The sequence below is a fragment of the Aythya ferina genome (genome assembly GCF_964211825.1).
Source record: "Aythya ferina genome assembly, chromosome: 2".
In the NCBI taxonomy this organism is placed as follows: Eukaryota; Metazoa; Chordata; class Aves; order Anseriformes; family Anatidae; genus Aythya; species Aythya ferina.
In genome coordinates, this window is record NC_140297.1 from 129,541,028 (window position 1) to 129,561,027 (window position 20,000).

At 37.4% G+C, this 20,000-nt stretch overlaps 1 protein-coding gene across 4 annotated transcripts in view; it reads left to right on the forward strand.

The window, feature by feature from the left end:
* The window catches only part of ZFHX4 (zinc finger homeobox 4), a 152,631-nt gene that overhangs the window by 127,211 nt on the left and 5,420 nt on the right, over positions 1–20,000 (forward strand). For all 4 annotated transcript variants that reach the window (XM_084510165.1, XM_084510167.1, XM_084510168.1 and 1 more), the window contains exons 6-9: positions 6,246–6,379; positions 6,533–6,733; positions 7,965–8,082; positions 8,877–14,270. In XM_084510165.1, coding sequence (XP_084366291.1) covers positions 6,246–6,379; positions 6,533–6,733; positions 7,965–8,082; positions 8,877–14,270 — 5,847 coding nt within the window. The remainder of the gene's footprint in view (positions 1–6,245; positions 6,380–6,532; positions 6,734–7,964; positions 8,083–8,876; positions 14,271–20,000) is intronic.

Genomic DNA, 20,000 nt, shown 5'->3' on the forward strand with positions numbered 1-20,000 from the left:
CAAATCAGTTTGTGTGCTTGTAATTTTTTAAGCGCCTTTCATTAATCTTAGCTGTACTTGTGATTCCTCTGATGGCATATTAATTTTTCATAAGCATGGGATTAGGTACCACTTGAATTTTTTCTTCAATCAGGTTTTGCCCCCCTTTTAACCCAAAGAATGTGCGGGGGGGGGGGGGGGGTGTTGTTATTATTATTTTTTTTCTTGCTCTCTGATCAGTTACTCCCAAGAATCTGGCCTCTTCCTGGGCATTTATTTGAGGCATTTTGAAAAAAATATACAAAATCCATTGAAAAAGTTTACAGATGATTCAGCCTAAGAAAGAGGAAATATCATTGAAAACGGATTATGGGTTGGGTAATTTTGATCTCCTGGAAGAGACAAAGCCCAGTAATGAAAGCTACTGTCTTTGAAAACAAAACCCCTATGTCATGACATTTACTTGTGCACAAACAAACCCAGGGCCAGCATCTGGTGTAGATACCCAAGGCTTTTTCTGTGTTTGATTTGGCAAATATGTGACTTCATCCATGCTTTCTATGTATGAGATGGAAATCTATGGTCACCATGAATATTACATTGGCTACTTTTGCCGCACGCTACACCTAGTTACATTATGTTAGATTCATTGAAGCAGAAGAAGTGCTGAAACAGGTTGAAGCCTATTAGTTTCAGGTAGTCATATATCTTATCCTTGTATGCCAATGACAGCAGCATACAAAGGAGGTTGTATTCTCCATAAAGACATATAGTTGTAGAGAAAATATAATTTTACATATGAGTTTCTTTACACCCAAATTCTCCCATACTGTAATTTGCTTAGTAAATGTAATTTACTAAGTACTGTAATGTACTGTAATTTACATAGTAAACATTTTTCATTTGCTTTATATATATATACACACATATATATATGTGGCCCTTTTTGTGCTGAATTTATTCAGTAAACTGACCTAAAGATTAAAGCTTCCTTTATGTTTGCTTGTTGATGTGCTAAGGTCAGTATCCATCACAGTTTAGAACCTCAGCTGCTTTTCAGTCGCTTTATTTTTTGAGATCAAGAGACTGAAGAAAGGCAGATGATGACAAGGATGATGTTGAGCAAGAAACTATGTTGTGGTTTAAAATATATATACTCCCTTGGATGGCTTTTTGACTTGGAAATAGCTGTCTGTGATGCAGTAAAGCCATGCTGCAAAGCAAGCATACGTCCTCCTGCACAGTCTTGTCAGGGGCTGTCCTGGACACTCATCAAGAGAGGGGTGAAGGCCACCTGGAGCCTGCATTTCCCACCATACGCTCTACTTAGGGGATACTGCAAAGCACTTCAGGGAGTTTGTCAGCTCTCTCTTTTTCTCAGACAGTCCATTTATAGCTGTATAAGAGACACTATGGTACTAAAACTCCAGAAAAGAAAAAAAAAAGAAAGAAAAAAAAAAAAGAAAGAAAAAAAAAAAAAGAGAAAGAGAAAAGGAAAAGGAAAAGGAAAAGGAAAAGGAAAAGGAAAAGGAAAAGGAAAAGGAAAAGGAAAAAAGGAATAAGAAGAAAGAGAAAATGAAAAGGAACAGGGAGAGGAAAAAAAAAAAAAAAAAAAAAGAAAAAGGGAGAAAAAGAAAACACAGGAAAAAAAAGGATGGAACCTAGAAAAAAATCCTGAAGGGGAATTCTCAAAATTCCATCAGGATTAGTTGCTCATAAGGGCCAAGTTTAATTAGGACAAACCTATATCCAAATGCCTACTGGGTGCACTACAAAAAAAACCAGCATAATTGTTTTGCATTCCCGTGCCAGCAATTACACAAATAACTTGCAGTAAGATTCATATATAAACAAGGGCTAAAATACATGATTGCCTTTGTGCTTTAGAGAAAGCAGTTTGTACTGTAAATTCCTAAATCTGTTAGAAATTTTATTTTCATAATCTAAATTAATTCTCCATATGTATCATTCAAATCATCATCCTAATTTTCACTCAGCTGACAAGTATTTCTAATGACTGCATAACTGCTTATGTGTAATTGAATGTTAATTTGGGCTTTCTCGTGAATTGAGTGTTGCAAGTCTTGCCAAAGAAATCTCAGGAAAAACAATAAATTAATCACAATACTAACAAGTTAGACAGGAAAGTGGTGTGACCCCTCTTTAGCATAGAATCTATTAGACGAGAAAGGATTAACATGTATTTAGTAACACTATGTTTGTGTAAGCTGTTGTGCTGTATTGCTTACCTTATCTCAAGGAGTAGAGCTTTCAAAATGAGACTTGGCAATATGCGAGTTATATTTGTTGAATATTCATTCAGAATAGAAAAGCCTACTAATGCCTCATTTATATTGTCATTTAAATCTAGTGCCACTTTAGATTAATTATAATCCAAATTACAGCTCTATGCAATGCCAGAATTAATATGGAATTTATCCAGATTAATACATTTGCATTGAAAATGTAATATGTCTCTGCCATGGCTAAGGGGAGCACTTTTTAATAAGGTAGTAAACATGGGGAAGGATGGAAATTAACCTTCATTATTGCAATGAAAATTATCCTTTCATTCTACTCTAATTAGAAGGAATACTCTACCAGTAATTATAATTTTAGAATTATTTTGAGGCTGAATAACATCATCTAATGTGTCAGAAGTCTTAAATTATTGCAATCTTTATCAAACATATAGATTCATAAATAACTAAATAGTATTTTGATTGTAGGTTTTCCAAGATTTTATTTCCTTCGCATTCTCCCCCTTGTTAGTCACACAAACATTTATATTTTTATTTTGGGGTTTCAAAGATGCTAAGAAAGTGAAGGCATCTGAATTGCAGTGAATTATGTCATTTTTGTATCAGCAATTTTACTCAAGTTAAATAATTCCGTAACTGACAGTTAATCATTGAGTAGTATATTTTGTGGCACTTAATTATAATTAAACTTAGTTTTTCAGATAAATGTATTGAAAGTACATTATTCATCTAAAATAATGATGTGTATTATATATTGCAAAATGAATTACAGTTGTGTTTCACAATTAGGAAAAAAAGCAGTGTCTCAAGAATAGAAAGTGCATATTAAATACCAATAACAGGATTTAGTCTCTTCCTACAGCTGCTTTTTAAGCTGCCAGCATGCCAGGGGAACACCCAGCTATAAAAACAGTGCCACACTTCATGATCAGGACCATAATATTTTCTCTCCTCTCCCCTTCCTCCTTCAATACCCTATCTGTAAAGCTGACTTAGTTCAGCCTGTTTTTTGTTCAACTCCTTAAAACACTGAATCCAACACAAAGAAGAAAGTTAACACAGCAAGAAAAGGCACTAAGTTGTAGTAACTGTAAATTTGCTTTCATGAGGAGTCAAACCTCACTTGCTTTTGGCAGCTACACTTGTGGCAGGCGAGGACCAGGTGTAAAGTGCTGCTGCTCTGGGTTGGGGAGTTCCGTCCTCACCATGCACAGGGGTGATTGGCTTAGCCCCAGGGCGAAGAATCAGCCCTCTTTTTGTGCAAACTGTCAGTCACATATGCTTTGCTATAGGCCAGATGTAACTTCAGTCCTTTAAGAAGTAACAGTATTTGGCACTGAATGAATCCAGCACAACATCAACAACAAAAACAACAAAGGATCTGTAAATTTCAACAATTTATATAAATATCATAGTAAGCATAGTAAAAACCTGTGCTTTGTTATGCATTTATTGACCCCAGCACAGTGTTTTATGATTCCATGGTTTTATTATATTAACCACAAAAGAAAATTTAACCAAAAAAATATTTGTTTTTATTGAAACAAGAACTATGTGTTTTATGATTATTATTGGTCCTTTGAAGTAATTAAGTTGTCCTATCCTGTGGTGGAAGATGATGTGTAATATTAACCTTGTGTGTGCCCGGGCACATGCAGAGTGCACTCCAAGCTAAATTTCATTAGCAGTTATATGCCAATGCCAAAAACACAGTTAAATGCATTTTCTAAAACAGATTTCAGAGCAGAATTGGGATCCTAATTTCCGTAACAAAATGTTGAAAACAATCTAATGTGAGAAGAGAATTGTTTTCTTTTAGTTTTTAAATTCAGCATCCTGTATAATGAATTATATACCAGTTGAGATCCTGGCCCATTTGTCTTTATAAAGGAACATTTTAAAAGTGACATATGATAAAGGTAAGAAACAGCAGTCAACTGTTAGACATTTTTGACAGTTGGAAATGAAGAGAGGTTAATAATTTGAACCTATCCTTCTAAAACCTGAGAAGCAACCTTTCTCTGTTAATATAGTATGTCACTTTTTTACTTTGTATAACTCTCACAGTTAAGACATTTAAATAATAATGGTGTCTTGCCAAGTAAATACAGCTAAGCCAGTGAGTACTGTATTATAATAAACCAAACTGAGTAATAAAATGGTGTCTTTTGTTGTTGTATCACGTAGATTTTGCCTTTAAAGCTTTACTAGTCCTTCAGGTTGTAGGCACAACCCTTACTGAGCCATCTAAATGAGGCCTCCAAGAGCCATTCCTGAGAGAGTAAAAATTCGGTGGGGCTCCAGAAAGCAGCTTGCTTGTACAGACATTAAACCTATGTTGACAAATTGGTCATTAAAAGTAGGAAAATATGGCAAGAATAAACTTCAATTTGAGCAAGAACACGTTAGAATTGCTGGCCTAAATTACACCAAAAGAAATAATTACCATCTTAGGAATGAATAACAATGTGTGGGGAAATCAACATTAATGTATAAGTCATAAAATATGTTTGTTTGTTTGTTTGTTTTAAATGCCCTTCAGAATATGTCTCTGTATGATTCAGTTTTCAATTGTTTATTATTTTACCATGAGGATTTGATATTTACCCTGAAAGTTTTTCTCTTATCTTACTTCTCTTTAATGTTGCTCTTTTAATATCAAGCATTGCACGAATTATATATGATATTGATAACAATAAAAAAGTTCTTAGTTTTGTCTACAGAAAAATAGAAGCATTTTCTTTGTTCATGTTTACTTTGTTCCAAAACATCCATGACCTTATTTTTAAATTAATCCTAGGTTATTGTGCAATGAGGTGCAATTTGTTCATTTATATGAACCTTATGTGGATTGAAAAAAATCAAGATAAATCTTCATGCACAGCATACAATCAGATTACCCCTGGACTATATATTTATGCTGGGTCTGATAGCAATCAATGGTTTAGCTTCATTGCATTTCAAGATGTATTTGCACCCAGTGTCCAGTGATAGTGTCCTCACCCTGGAAATAATTTAGTTGCAAATTGACTGGAAGATGGTGAAAATTGAAAGTTAAAATTAGAAATACTCATAATAAACAGCAGAAAAAAGGTCAGATGATGCCGCACTATGATGAGATTGGAATGGTTGGTAAATGAGGTTTTGTGTTTGTCGTGAGATGTATGTGACATGCCTACCCAATGCTCTTGTAATATCCAGCCTAGCAGAAGAGATTATCTGGCAAATTGACGCTGGAAAGAATTTTCTGATCGACTGGGAAATTAGAATTGCACTGCTTTCTTTGATGTGTGCACGACTGGGCCACGTTACACAGCTAGTTCAGGCATAACATTAAATATAGTATTTAATACTTAATAGTAGAACTATCTATAGAAAACAATTATATTCTGGTTTTGATCACAAATGCCAGACTATAAAAATTCACAGTGTAAACATCTAAGGCAATCCCAAATGACTGATCTTTGTATATAATTAATAATAATTTATCTCTGAAATCCTATTCTCCACAGTATTTCTTTTAAAGCCTCACTATATTTAGCTTCAGAATTGTAACTAGGCAGGAGTTATCAAAACAGCACAATAATCATATTGCTCAGACAGTTTAGAAAAGAGAGAGGGTAATTAAACATCAGCAAATTAATTATTTTGGAAAACAGGATTTTTAAGCAAAAGCTGATTTGTTTTAATGTAATACACAAATTCACACTGAGCTGCTAAATAAAGCATATTATTGATTAACTTTTAAAGGCAAACTAGGTTATCTAAACAGTAGAGTCCATTTTAGAATGTGTTTATGGAGTCTCCATCAAGGATAAAAGTGTATTTTCATCTTTATACTTATATACTTACTAGTTGTTTTTTTTTTTTTTTTTTTTTTTTTTTCTTAGAACTTTTAAAAAATACCCTCAGAGACAACACAGACCTTTGGAATCACAGCCTCTTTGTAAAATAGGATATTTTAAAATTTAAAATGTGTTCTTAAAAATTATGTTTTTGGAACAGGAATAGTCACACCAGAGAAGGAACCAAAAGTGAACACTGTGGTAGGGGCACAACAGCTTCTTCTGGCAAAAGAAGAGGATGGTGCAGCTAAAAAATCAAAGCCTCCAGAGGACAGTAAATTTTGTCATGAGCAGGTAAAGGAAAGTGTAAGAATTTAATTGTATTCTAGAACTTTTCCAGATAACTCAAAAATAAAACAGAGATGATGTGCTATTAAAATAGCACTATCATCAAGTTATTAAAAGCACGCTGACTAATAGCCTGCATCTTAATTTGATGTTTTTCAGTTCTATCAATGTCCTTATTGTAACTACAATAGTAGGGACCCAAATCGTATCCAGATGCATGTCCTGTCACAGCATTCAATGCAACCTGTTATCTGCTGCCCCCTCTGCCAGGATGTCCTCAGCAACAAAATGCATCTCCAGCTTCATTTGACCCATCTGCACAGTGTGTCCCCTGACTGTGTGGAAAAGCTGCTCATGACAGTAAGTGTTCCAAATACTGATGTACATTCTACAGAAATATATTCAGGCCTCGTGGCAATGTATTTGTAGTGACATAGTATTTGGGTAACGTGATATGGGGAGCAGGTCAGGTTTCTTAGATTCTGTTGCCAGTTCATCCAGTGACTGATGTCCCTTGGGAAAATGACTGGAGGTGGATTTCAAAGATGATGAAAACCTGCAGTTTCCTCCTTGGAAAAGCAAAGCTTGTTAGTGTCTCTAAGAGCACACCCATAAAGTGGGTCTAATATTATCCAGGTCTCAGAGGTATCATGATTCTAGTTTGGAAAAAAAAAAAAAAAAAAAAAAAAAGAGAACTTCCCTGGCTTCCCTGTAAAGCGTAGTTCCAAAATGTAGAAATGTTCCTGTGTATAACTGAGCTGTACTTTCATTATATAATATGAAAATCATTGTAAAATATGAATAGTGGTTCTAGTTGGAGAATACAAGTTTCATTATAAAATATGTCTTTATTTTTTTTTTCTTCTTTCTGCCTCTACATAAAAGGCCATTTAGATTTTTCATGGGGAAAAGAAAAAAAAAAAAAAAAGTGTGAAGCAGGTAGGGCAATTCCTTTGGAATAAGGAATACCTGTTTTTAAGTACCTAACCTGGTTTGGGCACAGACTTGATTCATCCCATATCTGGGATGAATGCTTTAACCAGCAAACTCTGTTTGAAGAAAGAATCTCACCTGAACTCACCTAAGAAGTCATGTTCTTGACTGAGCAATTGCACAGGCCATATAAAAAAAAAAAAATTCTGTGAAAAATAATGTCTCAACATTACATAAATCAAAGTCAGTAAATACACGATCAGGTGTAGAATGTTGTTATTAAGTTGTAGATTCAGTTAGAAAACAGATCTCCCAAGACAGCCTAGTGTCTTAGTTCTAGTTGTCTTGCTGTACTTGGAAATCTCAGATCCAGCTCTTTAAGGATTCATTTCTGTATCCATAGACAACTCCTCCATTTATAATGTGATGGTAGGCCAACCACCACATTGTGACTAAAATGGAAAAAAAAAAAAAAAAAAAAAAGGAAGAAAGAATTGAAAGGGCTCTTTAATGAGCAGTATGTAATTGGAGATCAACAAAACCAATTTAGTTTTCTTTCTTCTTTTCTTATAATACTGCTGCAATAATCTAATACTGCTGTATAATACTAAATAGTGTGACTTTTCCTTTAATAATGCTGTGTTCTTGGCTTTCAAAGGTTCCTGTACCAGATGTCATGATGCCTAATAGTATGCTATTGCCAGCAGCTGCTTCAGAGAAATCTGAACGTGATACACCTGCAACTATTACAGCAGAGGGATCTGGGAAATATTCAGGTATGCAAGAAATAGCCCAGACACTTAAAACTAGGTATGGACAATTTAGGAATAAACCACTTTTTTCCTTCTGAGTAAAGTGAATCCTTTTTGGCTTGCATATAGCCACAGAGATTAAAACAGAAAAAAAAAATAAAAATAAAAAAATTATCAAGGGGCCTGAATTTGGCTATCTGCACCCATACAAAGCTACTAGGATGTACGTGTATACGAGAATGGTTCCTTGTGGTAGAGGTAAAATTAATCACTCAGTAGTGCCTAACCTCTTTGAAGGTAAGACCCTCCTTGTTTATCCAACAAATAAGGCCCAGTCCTAAAACACAGTGGTACTTTCACCAGCTTCTTTGGGGAATGTTAGGCAAATAACCCTGACTCCATTTGCAGTAATAGCAAATGTACTCTTGTGCTGTTCTCCTGTACTCTTATCATACTCTGTGCTGGGAAGCTACTTTACTGTGTCTCACAGTATGCTCCTCCCTCTGTCCTCAGACCACTTTCCTCCTAGCCTATCTTTTTAATCACCTGTCCTAACTATTGTCCCCACTTCTACTCCCTCCCTCAATCTTACCGTTTAATGCTCACATTATACCAATAAACTCCTACCTTATGAAAAAGAGAAGTGCTGTGCTGGGCTGTGCTGCTATTGTCACTCTGATCATCATGTTTGCATTTTATTATTTCTATTAATACACAGCATACATAGCCTCTCTTGATTTCCAGTGGAAAACAAGACACTAATATTATGTGCTATTCTCTTATACCTGCATAAAAGACACTTCACTTTCTTTAACTAGGTGAAAGTCCTGTGGATGAAAAAAGTTCTCCTGGGATGGAAGAATCAAAAGCTGGAATGGAAATTAAGAACGAGGAACAGAAGCCACCTAAGGAATCTACTGAAACAGCAGATTGGAATAAGAGTAGCAGTAAAGATATAAAGACCACTGACTCAATGCCAGATCAACTAAATGAACAGCAGAAGAAGCAACAGCTCTCTGTTTCTGACCGCCATGTCTATAAGTACCGTTGTAACCATTGTAGCTTGGCTTTTAAGACTATGCAGAAGCTTCAGATACATTCCCAATATCATGCTATTAGAGCAGCTACCATGTGTAGCCTATGCCAACGTAACTTCCGTACATTCCAGGCTTTAAAAAAACACTTGGAAGCAGGCCACCCTGAACTCAATGAAGCTGAACTTCAGCAGCTATGCTCATCTTTACCTGTCAATGGTGAACTCTGGGCAGAAAGTGAAAATATGGGACAAGATGATCATGCACTTGAACAGGAAATAGAAAGAGATTATGAGATGGATCAGGAAGGAAAAGCAAGTCCTGTAGGAAGTGATAGTAGCTCTATTCCAGATGATATGGGCTCAGAACCAAAGCGGACCTTACCTTTTAGAAAAGGGCCAAATTTTACTATGGAAAAATTTCTAGATCCGTCTCGCCCATATAAGTGTACAGTGTGTAAAGAGTCTTTCACCCAAAAGAACATTCTCTTGGTCCACTATAACTCAGTCTCCCATCTACATAAACTCAAAAAGGTTTTGCAGGAAGCATCAAGTCCTGTCCCTCAAGAAACAAACAGCAGCACTGACAACAAACCCTACAAGTGCAGCATTTGTAATGTTGCATATAGCCAAAGTTCTACATTGGAAATCCATATGAGATCTGTGCTTCATCAGACAAAGGCAAGGGCTGCAAAATTAGAACCAAGTGGTAATATAAGTAGCGGAAATAGTGTAGCAGGGAATGTTAATAGCCCCAGCCAAGGAATGCTAGATTCTATGAGCTTACCAGCAGTTAACAGCAAAGAAACACATTTAGATGCCAAAGAACTAAATAAAAAGCAGCCTTCTGAATTAATTTCTGCTCAGCCTACACATCACCCACCCCAGTCACCAGCACAACTTCAAATGCAACTACAGCATGAACTGCAACAGCAAGCTGCATTCTTTCAACCCCAATTTCTCAACCCAGCTTTTTTGCCTCACTTTCCGATGACACCAGAAACACTCTTACAATTTCAACAGCCTCAGTTCCTTTTCCCATTCTATATACCTGGGACAGAATTTAGCTTAAGCCCAGATCTGGGTTTGCCTGGTTCTGCCACATTCGGTATGCCTGGAATGGCTGGTATGACTGGATCACTGCTAGAAGATTTAAAGCAGCAGATTCAAAGTCAGCACCATGTTGGCCAGACACAGCTTCAGATACTGCAGCAACAAGCACAACAGTACCAATCTACTCAACCCCAACTTCAGTCTCAAAAACAGCAGCAGCAAAGCAACAAGATGATGAAAGCAGAGCAAAACAGCTTAGTAAATACTGACTGCCAGTTGATAAAGGATATACCATCATATAAGGAATCCGAAGAGATTTCTGAGAAACAGGAGAAGCCAAAGCAAGATTTTACTAATGAGAATGAAGGACTAAAAGAAAACAAAGACATGAAGAAGCCAAAATCCTCAGAACCAGCCATCCCACCACCCAGAATAGCTTCTGGAGCAAGGGGGAATGCAGCTAAGGCTTTATTGGAGAACTTTGGGTTTGAGTTAGTTATCCAATACAATGAGAACAGACAAAAGGTGCAGAAAAAAAGCAAGACTGGTGAAGGTGAAAATACAGACAAACTGGAATGTGGAACCTGCAGTAAGCTCTTTTCCAATATTCTTATTTTGAAGAGTCACCAAGAACATGTGCATGGACAATTTTTTCCATATGGAGCATTAGAAAAGTTTGCCAGGCAGTACAGGGAGGCATATGACAAGCTTTATCCAATTTCTCCATCTTCTCCAGAAACACCGCCACCACCACCACCTCCTCCACCACCGCCACCTCCTCCTCCTCCAACTCCTTCTCAGCCTTCTTCAGCCGGGGCTGGAAAAATTCAAAACACAACTCCCACTCCTTTACAAGCTCCACCACCCACACCACCACCGCCACCTCCTCCACCACCACCACCTCCTCCACCACCACCACCACCATCAGCCCCACCTCAAGTCCAGCTTCCTGTTTCACTTGATCTCCCACTCTTCCCTCCAATTATGATGCAGCCAGTGCAGCATCCTGCACTGCCTCCTCAGCTTGCCCTCCAGTTGCCACCAATGGATACTTTGTCTGCAGATCTTACCCAGCTTTGTCAGCAGCAGCTGGGCTTAGATCCCAATTTCCTGCGCCACTCTCAGTTCAAGCGCCCACGTACAAGAATTACAGATGATCAGCTAAAAATATTGCGGGCTTATTTTGATATAAACAATTCTCCAAGTGAAGAACAAATCCAAGAAATGGCTGAGAAGTCTGGTCTTTCACAGAAAGTTATCAAGCACTGGTTTCGTAATACACTGTTTAAAGAACGACAGAGAAATAAAGATTCTCCATATAACTTCAGCAACCCTCCCATAACAGTGTTGGAAGATATCAGAATAGATCCCCAGCCTTCAACTGTAGAACCTTACAAGTCTGATGCATCTTTCAGCAAGAGATCATCTAGGACACGATTTACTGACTACCAGCTTCGTGTCCTCCAAGACTTCTTTGATACAAATGCTTATCCAAAGGATGATGAAATTGAACAACTTTCAACTGTTCTTAACCTACCTACTCGAGTTATTGTTGTATGGTTCCAAAATGCACGACAAAAAGCTCGCAAAAGTTACGAAAATCAAGCTGACACTAAAGACAATGAGAAAAGGGAATTGACAAATGAGCGCTACATTCGAACTAGTAACATGCAATATCAGTGCAAAAAGTGCAGTGTAGTTTTTCCCAGGATCTTTGATTTGATTACACACCAGAAAAAGCAGTGTTATAAAGATGAAGATGATGATGCTCAAGATGAAAGCCAAACTGAAGATTCCATGGATGCCTCTGATCAAACAGTGTATAAGAACTGCACAGTTTCAGGCCAAAGCGAGTCATCAAAAAGTGTGGCAGTCACAGCAGCAAGCTCTGGCTCTGGTTCTAGTACTCCTTTGATTCCATCACCCAAACCAGAACCTGAGAAGGCTTCTCCTAAACCGGAGTCCATAGAAAAAACAAAACAAAATGAAACCATCTCTAAGCAAACTGATACAACTTCCCAAAGCACCAAACCAGTACAGTCTGCTCCAGTAACCCCTTCTGATCCTCAGCCCTCAGCCTCTCAACCACAGCAACAAAAACCACCACAAATAGTAGGGAGACCTCCTTCTGCATCACAAACTGCACCTGTTCCATCCAGTCCTTTACCAATTTCAATGACTCCTCTACAGAACAGTCTACCTCCTCAGTTATTACAGTACCAATGTGATCAGTGTACAGTTGCCTTTCCAACTCTAGAACTTTGGCAAGAGCACCAGCACATGCATTTCCTAGCAGCCCAAAACCAATTTCTTCACTCACAATTTTTAGAAAGACCAATGGATATGCCCTATATGATATTTGACCCCAATAATCCTTTGATGACTGGACAGTTACTTAATAGTTCTCTTGCTCAGATGCCACCACAGACTGGTTCATCACACACGACACACCCTGCTACAGTTTCTGGTTCCATGAAACGAAAATTGGATGATAAGGAAGACAATAACGGTAGTGAAAAAGAGGGAGGAAACAGTGGAGAAGATCAACATCGTGATAAACGTTTAAGAACTACAATTACTCCAGAGCAGCTAGAAATACTTTATGAAAAGTACCTATTAGATTCCAACCCCACCAGAAAGATGTTAGATCACATTGCACGTGAAGTGGGACTTAAAAAGAGAGTTGTACAAGTCTGGTTTCAGAATACAAGAGCCCGAGAACGAAAGGGACAATTCCGTGCAGTTGGTCCAGCCCAGTCCCATAAAAGATGTCCTTTTTGTCGAGCTCTGTTTAAAGCAAAATCAGCTTTAGAAAGTCATATTCGCTCTCGACATTGGAATGAAGGGAAACAGGCAGGTTATAGTTTGCCTCCAAGTCCTTTGATATCAACTGAAGACGGAGGAGAAAGTCCCCAAAAGTACATATTTTTTGATTACCCATCATTGTCATTAGCAAAAACTGAATTATCAAGTGAAAATGAATTAGCCTCCACTGTATCAACCCCTGTTAGCAAAACTGCAGAAATGTCACCGAAGAATCTCTTAAGTCCTTCTTCTTTTAAAGCAGAGTCAAGTGAGGATATAGAAAATTTGAATGCCCCTCCTACTGACTCTGGATATGATCAAAACAAGACTGACTTTGATGAGACTTCGTCAATTAATACAGCAATTAGTGATGCCACGACAGGAGATGAGGGGAACAATGAAATGGAAAGTACGACTGGCAGTTCAGGGGATGCAAAGCCTGCATCACCTCCCAAAGAACCAAAAACACTTGCAAATGATACTCTAACAAAAGCTGCAACTACACCTACAAATGAGAATACTGATGATAAATTTCTCTTTTCCCTAACAAGCCCCTCAATACATTTCAGTGACAAGGATGGTGATCATGACCAAAGTTATTACATTACTGATGACCCCGATGATAATGCTGACCGCAGTGAAACTTCAAGCATAGCTGATCCAAGTTCACCTAACCCATTTGGAGCTAGCAATCCCTTTAAATCCAAAAACAGTGATCGGCCAGGCCACAAACGTTTCCGAACACAAATGAGTAACCTCCAGCTTAAAGTTCTCAAGGCTTGCTTTAGTGACTACCGGACTCCTACAATGCAAGAATGTGAAATGCTAGGGAATGAGATTGGTCTGCCCAAACGTGTGGTCCAAGTCTGGTTTCAGAATGCACGGGCTAAAGAAAAGAAATTCAAAATTAACATAGGGAAGCCATTCATGATAAATCAGACTGGGCCTGATGGAACAAAGCCCGAATGCTCTCTATGTGGTGTGAAATATTCTGCACGTTTGTCCATAAGAGATCACATATTTTCCAAACAACATATTACAAAAGTGAGAGAAACTGTGGGAAGTCAGCTAGATCGGGAGAAAGATTATTTAGCTCCTACAACAGTTAGACAGCTGATGGCACAGCAAGAATTGGATCGCATAAAGAAGGCTACCGATGTGCTAGGATTAACAGTACAGCAACCAGGCATGATGGACAGCAGTTCTCTTCATGGTATCAGTTTGCCAGCAGCATATCCAGGACTCCCTGGCCTTCCTCCTGTTCTTCTGCCTGGAATGAATGGTCCATCCTCGTTACCTGGATTTCCACAAAGTTCAAACAGTAAGTCTATAAGGGGATGATTTTCTTGTTTTATTAATTTGATCAACTTTCCTAGTCACCATCCCCTTCTAAAACAGCATATTATGCATTCATATCACTGTATGACAGAACACTGGAACAGATTGCCCATAGAGATTGTGGAGTCTCCTTCCTTGGAGAGCTTCAAAAGCCACCTGGACATGGTCTTGGGCAACCTGCTAAATGTTTCCCTGCTTGAGCAGGGAGTTTGGAGCAGATGACTTTCAGAGGTCCCTTTCACTTTAACCATTCTGTGATCCTGCAATTCTATGATACTTATGAGGCTTGTGTGAGTAGATAAAAAATATTGCAATAAGGTGTACTCACTGCAATTCTGAATTGTTGCTGCAGCCTGGACGATATCTCTTTTTTCCCTAAACAGAAAAACATCATTTTAATTGAAATCTAATCAACAGAAATGTTTTTGGTCTATATTAGGCTTCTGTAACATCACTAGTGTAATAATAGCAAAGTTACAGGGTATTTTCTTTTTTCTGAATGTTGTTGATGTAGGCAAAACATGGATTAGAATTTTGTCTGTAAAATTTTTTGTATGCAAACATTTAAAATAATGTCTGATGACGTGCAGAATAGTTATTCCCATACTGCTGGATCATCAGGCATTTGGTCCACACCTTAAGTCAGTTCAATCTGTTTTTTAACTGACAATAAATACTAACAAAACAAAACAAAAAAATGTTGGCTAAGACCCTCTACAATATTTCTGAATAATTGACTGATAGGATAAGTTTTCTGTTGAAGGCAATTACTAATGGCAGTTTCATTGTTATCCATATTCCAGGGGTATCCGAATATCTCTTAAACCTAATTGGTAAAATTATTGCAGACATGAAACCTTACACTCGGACTTGTGCTTTTAAAGTAAACACATAACTGTTTTGCTGAGGTTGAATCTGTTTTTTGCTCAAATTGGAAAACACTTCTTCTTGAATTTTCTGCAGAATGTTTTGTTTAGTCCCCAAAAATGAAGCTTTGTGTGTGTCTAATAGTCTCCAATTTTGCACTCAGAGTTCACTCTCAGTACATCCTTGCAGACTGAAAGTCTCCCATTTATCCTCTAATTTTACACGTATCAAATACATGCACACCAGAGGCAGGGAGTTGGTTGAGATACTTCACTTCACTTTATGCAGTAATTCCATTTGCTGTTGGTCTCTAAATTTTTATTTATTTATTTATTTATTTATTTATTTATGGAAGGTAAGGTACGGGATTAATCACTAGTATTGTTAGGCAAACTAAGACTTAAGCAATGTGTTCTCTGCTCTGCAGCTCTGGTTTGATTGATGATGATGATGTTATTGTTTCCCTAAGTGGTGGTCAAAGCATCTTGCTTTTTTCTTCATTGGATCAGAATGACTTTCCTTCCACAATGGAGTCTCTGGCTGACTGCCCTCTGGCTTTTGTCAAACACTTATTGGCACAGAGAGTGCATATAAAGGAAATATAAAGTTGTTGTATTTCCTTCTTAATGGCATACAGTGTCCAGGTCCAAAAATGGCTGGTCATTGTTCATTAAAATTATAGGTATGGTTTCTCCATATAATTTTGCTAAATAGATTTGGTTAGTTTGACCTTCAGGTAAAATAAGCTCCAGAAAACTCAGACTTGGGCTATACCAGTAAAATAATTTGCTTGGGAACATATCATTACATAGTTCTCGTCTCAAAAACAGGAAGTCCACATTCAAAGTGACACCTGGGAATGGCTGAAAACCCATGGTAGCCTCTTAGTTGTTCCCAGGCATTGTTTTGGAGGATGTTAGTTCATGTCAGCCAGAACTGTGCCAATGTCCTTTCTCACTGTTCACCTTTAAAAATAACCAAGTTCAGTTTTTAGGAAATGTTCTCTGGTACTGTTCAACTTACTAGCATCAATTCAGCCTCAGAATCTAAGTTTTGCTGTTAATAGTATAAAAACAGAATTACAGGTAAACAGGCCAACTGTTCCACAGTAACTTACTATTTATATTTTATAATTTCCACAAATTAGCTCTTCTCTAAGATAAACTTAAATCATTAGGACCATAGCATACGCAGTGCTCTGACAATTGAGATGGATTTTTAGCCCCTTTCATCTTGCATCTTAAGGTTAATTAGCCCATTGTGGGCAAAAGCCCACTGTGTAAAACAGCTGGTAGAGGCTTGTTTTTTTCCCTTCTGCCAAATGCTAAATAGCCCCCGCATCCCCCTTTTGTTCCTTGGCAAATACTTACATTCATAAATCTCCATTCCCTAATGATACGAAATGGAGCAGTTATAGTGAATGGAAATAATAGATTATTTTAATCATTCGTTATATATATTAAAAGAAAAATAAAAAAAGTAATTTACTCAGATTTTCTCCAGTATGTGCTCAACACCAGTATTTCCTGCACCTAATTAGCCCATTTCTATTTTCTTATAATACACTGCTTTGGTTGATAATTCAGATTCATATTTGATGCTAAGTGTTTAAGAATGATTTTTTTGGAAGCAGGCTCCCAAGCAAGCTTTTCTTTGGATACGGTTCTTCTAGCAGTGTATATATTCTCAGTCAGCAGGACAGTTGTTCTGCATCATTCTTTACATGAAGGATTTTCTGAAGCTAACTCCATGATGACTATCCTATACTTCAATTATACTTCTTGTGAATTCTTCTGCAGCTGTGCCATTTCTTCTCTTTTGGCCCCAATTCTGAAAATGCACTTTAGAAGAAATCTCACTAGGACCTCTTATCTTCAAATATTTACCTGTTCTCATTGATGTTTACAGGGTTGGTATTTCCTGTTGTAAAACACATCTATTCTGTCCTACATGCTTGTTTAAAGGACAAATTTCAGAATTAGTACAATACTCGCTTTTAAAGAAAATATCTGCTGTTTGCTAAGACAGGGAACTTCTGAAATTACAGTAATAAGCATCAAAATTAAAATTCTCTTTTGTGCTTCTCTTTACTCATGCTAGACAGAGAACTGAGACTTTTTAGTTTCACTTATGTTATGAGGGATTTCACTTGAATTCAACATTGCTCTTTATAAGTTTCCAAAAAGGAGTAAAAACAACTAACTTTTGCAAAATACTATTATTTTCTAAATAAAATATTTTTTTTTTTTTTTTTTTTTTTTTTTTTTTTTTTTTTACAACAGGTTTGAAATGGAACAATAGTGCTAAATCACATGAGGGAAATATTTATACTATGCTTCATTTTATCTCCTTTATATGTTGCTCAGACTGAACTTCTATTTGCAAAGTTTATTACACTCATCAAAATAAGACTAATTTCTCCATTTCTGACTGAAAGGACCCATTAACTTTAAATTCAGTTATTTGGTTCTGAAACAAGTGCTTTGCAATGTCAGAGTTATCACGATAACACTAGAACTCTGATTCTAGAATGATGTATCCGAGTATATTCTCACCTATGGGATACATTTCTGTAGGTAACATAATTATATCATCTTGTCGGCATCAAATACTGAGTGAGTTCTCAATGGCATTGCTTTGTTTGCTCAGCATAATTCCTAATATGGAGTTATTGGTGGAATTGTAATATATACAGAATACATACACAATTTTATTTCTGGTTTGTCTTTGTTCTTCAAGTACCTTATTGTTTTCTAGATGACTGTAGATAGAAGAGTTCACCTCCTTTTTTTTTAAAGGTATTCTTGAAATTCACATTCTTTTTTCTTATTAGCTTTTCTTCTTAGCTTAGTGTTTTTGCCTGTGATGCCTTACAGAAAACTAGTGCTTCACCTTGCCTCTAGCTATTAATAGTGGTTCTATGAACCTTTTAATGTCATCATCGTTACCATAGTTTTTTTGGATATCACTTAAACCTGGGCTTCTTGAAGATTCACAGCAGCTTTTTCCAAGAATGCACACATCACTGGGTAACATGTACTTAGTGGTTTTGAAAATCTTATCAAGAGGGAAATTTGATTCAACAGCAATTACTTTCCTTGTTATTAGGTCACTAAATTCTGTTCTCTGTTTGCTTTTTGCCCATTGATAGCAGTTTCATTTCTATATTTTTAGTCCTCTGATTCCTCTAAGAGAAAGAGAAATCACTCCTTTTTTTGGAGTCACTTAAAAGAGTTTAGGAAGATTGGAATGTTTCTTCATGATTAGTGAATTTTCTATTTTACATCTCTCATGACTGAAAATGGAGTATTTCTTTCATCACATTTTGTTCATTTAGTTTTTATATCCTCAGCTCCACCTTTAACTTTCAATATAATAGGTGGATTTCACTCTTCTAGAGCAGCTTGTCTGGATATTTAAATGCATTCTAAGCTTTCAACTAAATTCCAAAGAATATCTGAAAAATGTAATAGATCTTGGCTGCCATGGTCATCATCAATGTGAGCAGAATGAAGACAACATGATGGGTAAGGCTTGAAGAGATTAAGAATAGAAAGAAATCAGAAAAAATTGTAAGTAGCCGACAGTCCAAAAATCATGACAAGGCTGGGGCAGCAGTTCATACTGACTGCGTCATTCATGAGTTTTCCATCTATAGTATTTATCATCTGAAACATTTTCAGCAGACTTCATACTCCATTGCCTGTTCCTTCCTGTTGAAAGCATAGGGTAAAACAATCCCCTTCCACGTCACTATGCAGTAACTGTGACAATTACCCACTTCTTAATTATAACTGCTGTGACTTCTTTCACTGTACTATCTAATCCATGTTCATGATGCTTTTTAACTCCTTAGTGTTCCCCTACCATTAAATAGGAGTAATGACACAGTGACAAACATTAAATGGCCTCTTTTTAAATCTGATAATTATTCCCTTTGAATCCTAATTGCTTTATTCCTAAGTAATGCTAATCACCTGGATATTGATGATTTAAGCATCATTCTTGTTCACTCCATTAGTGCTTCCTAGTAGCTAATACTCATCTAACCTCCATTACAGATACTGCATTTATTGTTCTCTTATCCATGCACTAGTAAACTGTTCACTTTGCTTTACTTTTACAATTCTGTGTGCATCACACACTTTGTGTGTTCTTTCCTCTAGCAAACTTACTTGCCTTAAGAAATGACAATGGGTGTAATGTACAGCCCCTTACAGTTAGTTGCCTTTTCTACCCTGTGCCATCATTTAATTTTCTGAGCAACTATACATCTCAGAAGTTTCTTTTTAATAGACTGTTACCAGCCACTGCACTATATTGTGTACTTGAAACACAGGAAAGATTTTTTCCATTAATATATGAGACATACTTCTTGTGTGTATGCACCCTCCAGACAGAATCCAGTCCATCCTTAGGTTGCTTTCTCTAATGAGGTGGAGAACATCTAATGAGGCAGAGAAGGACCTGGGAGTGATGGTGGACAGTCGGCTGAATATGAGCCAGCAGTGTGCTCAGGTGGCCAAGAAGGCCAACGGCATCCTGGCTTGTATTAGGAACAGCGTGACCAGCAGGGCTAGGGAGGTGATCGTCCCCCTGTACTCAGCTCTGGTGAGGCCGCACCTCGAGTACTGTGTTCAGTTTTGGGCCCCTCGCTACAAGAAGGACATCGAGGTGCTTGAGCGGGTGCAGAGAAGGGCGACGAAGCTGGTGAGGGGCCTGGAGAACAAGTCCTACGAGGAGCGGCTGAGGGAGCTGGGCTTGTTCAGCCTGGAGAAGAGGAGGCTCAGGGGCGACCTTATCGCTCTCTATAGGTACCTCAAGGGAGGCTGTAGTGAGGTGGGGG